The sequence below is a fragment of the Montipora capricornis genome, chromosome 4 (assembly GCF_036669925.1).
Source record: "Montipora capricornis isolate CH-2021 chromosome 4, ASM3666992v2, whole genome shotgun sequence".
Lineage (NCBI taxonomy): Eukaryota > Metazoa > Cnidaria > Anthozoa > Scleractinia > Acroporidae > Montipora > Montipora capricornis.
Genome location: NC_090886.1, coordinates 16289277 through 16299276, shown reverse-complemented (window position 1 = coordinate 16299276; position 10000 = coordinate 16289277). Strand labels below are relative to the sequence as shown.

The 10000-nt window shown below is 36.5% G+C and overlaps 1 protein-coding gene across 2 annotated transcripts in view; it reads left to right on the top strand.

Annotated features, from left to right (window-relative positions):
• The window catches only part of LOC138045675 (uncharacterized), a 23959-nt gene that overhangs the window by 8553 nt on the left and 5406 nt on the right, over positions 1-10000 (top strand). For both annotated transcript variants that reach the window (XM_068892254.1, XM_068892253.1), the window contains exons 2-5: positions 1992-2127; positions 3742-3962; positions 5226-5775; positions 8462-8667. In XM_068892254.1, the coding sequence (XP_068748355.1) occupies positions 1992-2127; positions 3742-3962; positions 5226-5775; positions 8462-8667 (1113 nt within the window). The remainder of the gene's footprint in view (positions 1-1991; positions 2128-3741; positions 3963-5225; positions 5776-8461; positions 8668-10000) is intronic.

Sequence of the window (10000 nt, the reverse complement as noted above, 5' to 3'; positions counted from 1 at the left end):
ATAGTAAAACCAGAGCGTGAATATAAAGAAGGTGATCAAATCAACAAACAATCTAACTATAATATGTTCTAATTAGGTTAACAACTGTAACTTAGCTTGAGATAATTTTTGTTGAAAAGTGTTCTAAATTTATGGTTAGGTGGGAAGCATTTTTTGATTAAATTTAGGAATTCTCTTCCTATGTTAGTGTGCGCATTTCTACTAAATGGTGGGTTGAACCATATTATGTTCCTCTGTCTCTTTCTCTTTTCGATGGTTGGTTCCGGTGATTGCTGTTGTGGTGGGGGGAACTTTAGTGTGTGTGAAATTAACACTTTTCTGCAATGCTTCTTGATAGCTAGGGTGGTGCTGCTTTTATTGAAAGCTTCCTTGTCTGAGTTCTGTTAATTGCCTCAGGAATGTTCTTTATTATGCATGGAGGGTGGTTATACTTGCTTTGAGCATAGAGCGGAGTGGTTGTTGGTTTCAAATAAGGCTTGTACTTCTCGGTGGTTAGGTCTAGTGTTACATCAAGGAAATTGACAACTTTTTTGTTTGCTTTGATGGTGATGTGCAGATTGTTATTGGCAAATACTTTGCAGATTTCTTTTTTAATTTTTTCGATTCTATATATTCATTTATTTATTTATTATTAATGCATATTATTTTGATTCATTCTAAAGGCAGTTTTGATTCACATAGGCAGTTTTGTTTGCTTCCAGAGCCAACAAATGATTTCAATACCAAAAGGATCGCAATGGATTCGCCATCCAATTCAATTTAGCGTACAATAAAAATTTGTTAAAAATGGAGACCAATATTAAAACTAGGAAAAATAAAAACTTGTGGTTACAAGTGAAGTTTAACCCTTTGATACAACATGTCAGCCTAGAAGCCAATGTTTCTCTATTCCCTTTTATTTTCTTCGATCTTTCTGGATTTAGTACTTTGCTAGTAACCACATGTCTTCTCAGGGGGCTATTTACCTAAGACTTCTACCATGGCACTACAATGATATACAATACCAAAACAATATTGTGTACTTTTTAGAGCTACATATTAGGCAAAGACAACTTGAATCTCCTGGAAGACAAAACACAGCTCAGTTGACAATATAGAGTAAAGTGCTGTGTTACTGCACTACCACACATACGCAATGCGTGCCTATTTTTTCTAAAGATGACAGAAATTCTTTTCTTTTTGCCAAATGATTAATAGGCTGGTAGCCAGGTTTTTAACCTCAGAAAAAGATCTGTTTCGTCGTATGAACATGTGAGCCAAAGGGCCTCTGCTGGTATGACTTCTGGGTGACCCCTTAAATGGTCTTAATGACCCCTGACTTGAAAAAATTGGCTGGAGTTGCTGCAGTTCAATACTACCTGACTCAGTCCCTTCTGTTTTTGAGTAACACATACCACAGGCAACCCAGTGTACACCCATGGAGCATCTAGTTTCATTAAAAACTCCAGTATCAACAACTTTTCCATGTATTGTTGACAGTAAAGCATCGATTTCTACCTCGGTCAATTCGGGTCCAGAACGGGTTTTGTTGGTGTTTGTCAGCCTGGTTAAAAAGAGACCGAAAATGGACAACTTTTGGTTTAAAAAGATGCAGCCTGCAATATGTGGCCTATCAAAATGTGAAGGCAGGCATAGCTCTATGAAGTATACTTCTACAATTATTTCACTCTCATAACTTTTGCAGTACACAGGTAAGATCAAGCTTGGTCATTTGTTGAAATGTTCAGCCGTATGTAGTTGGTATGGTGAGGGGAAGCTAAAATGCTGAGGAAGGCATTGAGAGATTGAATCTCTAACAGGAATTTTTTTGGTAATTTTTCAGGTTTTCCTTTTGTTGCTGCATGCGTAATTTCTTAACTATGCTGATCTGGCTGAGATCTTGCAGGCCTGTTGTAAATTTCATTCATTAATTGTCAGATAACAAATTTTTAAATAAAACTAAATGCAGCTCATTTTGTGAAGGAAAATAATAAACTTTGTACTTTTTCTAGGTATTTTCCTTACAATCCAGATCCAACACAGCTGAAGAGAAAAACAGATAGAGCACTGGAGCTGTTTCGTGAAATAAAGAGTGTGCAGTTTGATGAAAACAAAATGAAACCAAGGGAAGTAAAATCTTTAGCCCAGGTATAGTCTTGTTATTCTGGATGTTTATTTTTAGACTGAGGGAGGTGAATGTTTCCTTTGTGTCACTGTCTCCTTCTCGATCTACGGTGGTAGACCCAACATTCTCCCCACCTCACATTCTTTTGAATCACTGTCCCAAATGACAACTTTAAGTTAATGGCAATACCTAAACAGGAAAATAGTAATGGTGGTATATAGAAAACAACAAATTGGTTGATATCATGCATGAAAATACAGAGCTGATATCAGCAATGCCAATGATCCTTTAAAAAAAACTAATTGGAATTCCTTCAAATTTTAAAAGATGTTGTGTCCATTCTACTCTGATCTGTTAGCTAAGTTATATATATATAATTTAACCTAGCTGGGGGATGCATTGATCCTACATGGAGAATCATGCAGGAGTTTGGTTTCTTTTCAATTGGTGGTCTCAATTCTGTATAATTAAGCAGACGGTGGCATGTAAAGCATCTGTGATTATCAACATGGCTATAGTCAATATAATATAAAAACGACCCTGCTTATATTGAAAATGGTTTACATTGATTTCATACTATTATCTCATTCATCCCAGAAGCAGTCCCATTGATGAGTAAATTAAAATTAATCATCTGGTGTTGGACAGTGTAAAATCTGTTAGTCTCACTTTCAGGACTGAAATGGTTAAAGGGGGCATTAGATTCTGAGTGCACTGGATGTTGTTAACCCTGGTATTCATCCCGGATGCGGTGCCATTGACAAGTAAAATAATCGTTAATAGTCATGATCTTAATTTATAGTACTGAAAGGGTAAAATAATCTATCTCTATCTGTTTATCTATCAATGTGTTCCGTGCAGAAGCTGAGGTCAAAGCAGAATTTTTTTTCCAAAAGTCATTCTATAAAATTAATTTGACATTGGTAGTTATTGAAAACTGGGAATTTAACAGCTGTTTTCTCTTTTAACAGCATATTTGGACATGGTCTCTTTTTGTTGGTCACCATGTTATTCTACCTTAGGAGTGTATTATGTTACATGTAAATTTATACTCAAATTGTCAGCTCAGAAATCTCCCAGTGGTTAATGTAAGGATGGCCCTGTGGTAATGCCCGTGCCTCCCACCTCTGCGGACCCCAGATCACATCCTAAGAAATTATTTGGTCTGTGTTTCTGTCAATCTCATTCTTACTCTGAGGTTTTTTCTCTGGGTACTCCGATTTTCATCTCCTTCAGTTGGACCTCGTTGAGCTGCAGGCCTTAACAATTTAGTCTCTGACTGCAAGACAGGGCAGTTAGCAAGCCAGATATTATTATAATTTATTAACCCATTTGATAAAACCAAATTTTGTGACCATTGGCAGAGATGAGTCCAATAGGTCATTCAAAGTTTGCGGGAGCGTTTACAGAGAGAATAATGGTGTCCCTACATTAGATCTCTGGAGGGGAGCATAAGTGCAGCCTCCCTGCACCTTTTACATTGTAACCTAGGATTTCTCTTTGCCCTAGGACACCCCCAGTTGACAAGTAAAATCATCTGGTATCAGACAGAGTGAAATCTCACTACCAGGGGTCAATGGGTTAATTTGTAACAGAGTGTAATTAATTTTGGGTTTGCATTTTTTTTTTTTTTTAAGGTGAAACATTTTCTTCAACATACATTTGGTGTCCCATATGCAGAGAATTACTATGCTGGAGACTGGTTGTTAGGCCCTGACTTATTTTGTTGGCAGCCAATTTGTAGTCTTTCATATGAGATTAATGCATATGCACATTATGTCAAACCAAAGACATATGATGATGTCCAAAAATTAACTGACGTCATCAGGAAACACAAGAGGCCTATTGATCGTTACAGGTATAGAAAGATATAGAATTGAAGCTCACTTATTTGTATTTCAATAAAACTGGGTTGCAATGATTATTAGTCAGAATAATCACGCACACTCACAATTAGTTCAGTTGGTCCATCAACTATACTGCATTTGTGAATACTAGGGCCAGGCACCAGGCAAATTGACCAGCAGCAAATACAGTTGGCTCCTTGTAATTTAAATTAACAGTTAGTTCTTGGCAAAGTGTGATAATCCTTCAGTCTGGTTGTCTGTCACATGGTCTGTCTGTGTCTGAGTTCAACAAGTAGGCAGATAGGTAGCTTGCCAGCTAATCAGTTGCCAATGGTTGTTCCAATCAGCATGGTGAGAATTATCAATCAATTATCAATAATAAATTTGTAATTAGTTTCCAATCAAGATTGAGATAGTGACACCAGTGTATTATAATAATAATAATAATAATAATAATAATTATTATTATTATTATTATTATTATTATTATTGAGTGTGTTAAAGATGAAACAACAACAATGATATTCAATGTAAGGAGAAATGAAGACTCGGAAAAATATCCGAGTCCCAGATGGGATTTGAATCCACAACCCTCCGTGATCTAGTCGGATGCTCTAACCACTGAGCTACTGGAGACTCTATGGTGAGCAAGGGTCAATTTGTGGGTCTCGACTGGAACCGCATCACGCGGCTACACAGCCAAGTATTGACTAGCATATTTGAAACTCACTAACAGCATCGCGCTGTCACATTAATGCATTAATGCATTAAGATGCAGCCAACCAACCTCCAAAGTGAGTGTGTTAAAGATGAAACAACAACAATGATATTCAATGTAAGGAGAAATGAAGACTCAGAAAAATATCCAAGTCCCAGATGGGATTTGAATCCACGACCCTCGGTGATCTAGTCACACTCACTTTGGAGGTTGGTTGGCTGCATCTAGACATGCATTAATGTGACAGCGCAATGCTGTTAGTGAGTTTCAAATATGCTAGTCAATACTTGGCTGTGTAGCCGTGTGATGCGGTTCCAGTCGAGACCCACAAATTGACCCTTGCTCACCATAGAGTCTCCAGTAGCTCAGTGAGCATCTGACCCGGATATTTTTCCGAGTCTTCATTTCTCCTTACATTGAATATCATTATTATTATTATTATTATTGTTATCATCATCATCAACTTCTTATGTGTTGTTTGCTGCAAATCATTTTGATTGCCACCATTAAAATTAATAGTGTAAATCATTCATGTTAATTGACTTCTCTTTCCAAGAGAAAATGTAGAACTTGGCGTGAAATCAGGAATGGTCCGCACAGTTATTGACTGTCAAGCTGGTGTGGATGCACTGAAAGAGTCTTACAGGCAGCTCTCCTTGGCTGGCAACAGTGAAGGCATTTTAAGGGAATGGTTTGCTAAAGGTTATCTGAACCCCTTATATCTGCTCCATCTTGATGATGGTGTTGATGTAGAGTGGCGCAAACAACATCATGGTAAAAGTGTAAACATGTCAATACAGGAAGCATTAAAGGAGGGTGTTGGCCAGCCACTATTAGATTTGATCAATTATCTTGACATTGAGCACAAGAGCCACTGTTTGCCAAATGATTTGGCAAGCGGGTTGTCAAATCTTCCAGTGGATTATGTCTACATTAATGGAACTCCAGATAAAAACCAACCTACTAATAAGACTTTGCCTACTGGAGAAACCTTGAATGGCACTGAAAGTTACAAGATGATTCTTTCTTACTTCACAACCACTGACATTTCTCCTGAGGAGATCCTTGCTGAGGGGGAAAGGCAATTAAAGTTTTTCTATGATGAGGTTAGTTCTTAGTTTCTAAAGCCCATAAGATAACGTGATATAGTCTTGCTCAGCAAACCAAAAAGCTTCTACTCCAGAATTTATTTATGAATGTTGATGTCCTTAGGGATTTGGCTAGGCGTTGTGACCTGATAAACCACCTTGTTGCACAATTTATGCGTGTCTGTTGACAACAGAATCAAAATTAATGTTGCATGTACTGGTACTTGGCGATGTGGCTGGACATTGTGACCTTCGGCAAGTGAGAAAAAGGGAGAAAGAGCGTGTGACCTTGTATGGCTCATTTAGGAAGACTTGTGAATTTATGAAACAAATGTTAATAATATGTTGATCATAACTCTTGTTTAATGTACCAGTCATTCATTGGGATAAATCGAACATTCAAAGAATACCTCTCTGTTTCCAGTTGTAAGTATTACAATAACCTTTGCCTGGGAAAGTACATCTAACAATGTGGGAAAATAACTTTTGCACAGCTTTTTAAGACACATCTTTCAACACCAACAACAAAAATAATACCGGTACTATGGAATCCCTGTTCAGGATCTTCTTCTTTTTTTGAAACAAATGGAAGGTGTTACTTAACAAACACAATCAGTAGTTCAATGCAGACTGCTTTGATCAATTGGTCTTCCCTTGTGATAAGAATCTGTTCAGGCTAAAAAAGGAGCTAGCTGTGAGTGGCCTAGATCGCTTAACCCATGACTTGTGGACCGATATGATAATACTCCTGGCCCATTTTAAGCTATTAAGCTATATTGCATAATATATGTATAAGGGAGTGAAGTTCTGAAATCTTTGAGGACTTCCTTGTTGCAAAAATTGGTGCATCATTACCAGTTCATCTTTTGAACTGGTGATACCAAGAAGAAGATTTCATACGTTCAGGAAAGGTGACCACCTTTCACTGCTTTTTCATTATTTTAATGTTATCACAAAACGAAAACAAGTTAGTGTATTACCAATAAGTTGTGGATATGTCTGTTGTATCGAAATATGAACTGATCGATATAAAGGGAGTTGAACAATGAACTCTTAGTCTGAATTTACAACACTTCAATATTATTGATGAATTAAGGAACTACATTATCACCATTTGATTTCAGCATTTTTTTTAAGTTTTAGTTTTTAAGGCTTCAATTGTTGTCATTGGTGCGTATCATTTTGTAGTGTTGAATTATTGATCACCAATTTTGGTATGTGAAACTCTCTTTACTCCGGGGACCCTTTAAAGCTAGATTCGGCATTAAGACTATTATTGCTGCAACAACGTTCTTCAGAGTAGTGCATATTTTCATTTGCGACTTCAATTATAACTGGTTAAATGAAAACTGAACAACCTTTTCATCAGTGATAACAGTTACAGGCCATTATAGTCACACAGTATACAACCAACAACAGAACATGTTTGGACCATATAAACACCAATTAACCAATATCACAAATAATTACAGTACACTTTCACTGACCTTCAATAATCAATAATTTATGAGCCTAATAGCCTATCAAAACACTGATAAAACGTCATGTGCATGAGCTTTATATCCTGATAAAACATTCCTTGTTTGATAAGTATTCTCTATATAAAGAATACTCATAAGACATAACTTGTTTTTCCTGTATACTAATAGAGCGCTTTCACATGATGCCAGGGCAGCCATGTTGGTGTTCCAAAACAAAGAAATGGCAGCCATGATGGTGCAACATACGAATCCTCCGGGAATTTAACTCTTTTTTTTTGCAAATACTTCTTTTGTTTCAGTAATCCAATATGGCTGCTGCATTATCACATGAGTGAAAACGCTCTATATTCTCTTCGTACAATTTGAACCATTCTGCTGCTGGTTTTTTAACATTACATAAAGCAGTTTGCACTTTAGTAAATTGCTTGAATCCATAACCATTAGTGACATCCCATATAAACGTATGGATTAACTTCACATAATTACAGTGTTACTAAATATCACCCACAGCACCCTCCCTACGTTAAAAACTACCAATCCGCAGTAGACACATGTACTCATTGAGTACCTGTTTTTAAATGTTCCTATTGGGCAAAGGGATATCACTGTACATTTAATGTACATATTTGGGAGTCTTTGTTTACAACTATCACGTTGTTAGCATATATTAATCATTTTCAATAAATAGGGGATATTACACGATGGCGAGAAGATACGAATTTTATGTTTGAGTGGCAGGAACAAATAATTATCTCACAAGTGAGCGCAGGGAACAAGTGAGACATTTTCCTTGCCACGAGAACATATATATACAGCCATGTACATGTAAATTCATAACTTCAAGCTAACGTGTAGTTTTCTTCTTGTTATAAGGACAATTAATTAATATACGTGTTAGAGATTGAAAAGCAGTCTTTAATTCAAACCATGGGATGCACCTTCAGGCTGTTTATTTTTTTCAAATATTGAAGGGTTTTTATTGTTGCAAGGTATTATCATTATACTGGTTTAATAAATCCAACAGTTTGTTAACAGGCATGTCATATAATCTGTACATTCTGGAATACAGGAAATTTTTTCTTGAATGTGAAATCCAGGCAGTGATCTGAACCCAGCCTTTTTGAAATCTAGAAACCTCGCTCCTAAGCCCATATTTGCATTGGATGAAATTATGTGTCCTCAATTATTATTTTTAGTACTTATTCAAGTTTTTCTTGATTTAGGTAATTGATATTGCCAAAAGGTATACCAGCAAAACAAATGAAAGTGAAGCTATTCAGGCGTTTCGCAAGATCTTAAATTCCACAACAATGTGGCATAACAATGGCTCTTTTCCCAAAAATGAATCTGATTCAAATGCATTTAAGAAATGTGTCAGTCCTGAAACTGCAGCAAAGTACTGTCCAGTAAGATGGGAAGCAGTAAACAGGTATTCACAATTTGCACATTGCGTAATTACAGTAATAAATTATTTCAAGGCTTAACCCTTTCGACCCAAAGTCGCGAGGGAGGACAATGCGCAAGCCATGCAAGTCATGCGAGCCATGGCTGCGAGTTATGCAAGCCGACATGGCGAATCATGAAAGTCTACATGCAAGTCACACAGTTATTGAAAGCTAACTGTTTTAAAATGGGTGCTTAGACTTAAATATAACTGTTTATCAGCGCTATTTGAAATGGGTGTTTAGACTTGAATGCGAGACTTGCATGACTCACTGGCTCACAAATTGTCCGTCCCCCGAAGTGGCCCCCATCAATGGATCAAATCATCTGGCATTAGACAGAGAAGAATCTCACTCTCAATCCTGAGGGAAAGGATAAAGTTTAATGTTGGAGAAAATCCCTGAAATTGTAGGATGGATTGCCCCTTTTGTATTCTTGTAAAGAATTCAACCTCCATAACTTAAAGAATTTTGTATGTCTGTCAGAATTATTAGAAATCTTCAGTTGGTAATTTGCAGTGACTGGAACTCTTAACCCCTGGGTAAAATTAATGTCCCACAGATTGAAACCAACTTGTGACAGCTGCAACATTTTCATTCACCAAAATAACAAAAGTTGGTTAACAATTCTGCAAGAATTCTAGTTCTAATTTTAGTGCTTGCAGGCTTACTGATTGAAATGTACAATGTATGATCAGAGAGATAAATGTCCGTCCATAGTTTTATTATTAACACTTGATTTTGCTCAATTACTTGCCAATAAATTGTTCGGCAAATCAAAACAATCTAAATCAATGATCAGTCCAGCTGTGAATGTTATAATAATTATTAGACAAGTATTGATTACTGTACTCATGGTTTCTTTTTCATGCCCTCTCTAAAGAAAAGAACGTACGTGTGATTGCATGTTCGATCTGTGTTCTCATGTGTCTCATGTGAGATGGAATCATATGTGGATAATTTGTATGGGTTAATCTCCATTAGCTCCAAGATATTTCTCTATAAATGATCATCAAAAACCAAGATGTGGACTTATCAGCTTAATTTGATTTTAAGTCTCTCTAACTTGTTTGTAGAGCACTTACGGTTGTATCACCTTAATTTTGTGTTTGGTAAAATTACAAGTAAGACCTTTGTAGTAAAACAGCAGTTTTTACTCTCATCAAAGTCCACCAGTCAATACAGTAATAGCAACTGCATGGCATGAATGCACATGTGATATACAGAAAAAGGCTTACAAAACCTACACAACCTAGCGACTAAGACTTTATTGTTATTGTTATTGTTATTATTTAGTCTCAAAAATATTGATTAACTACA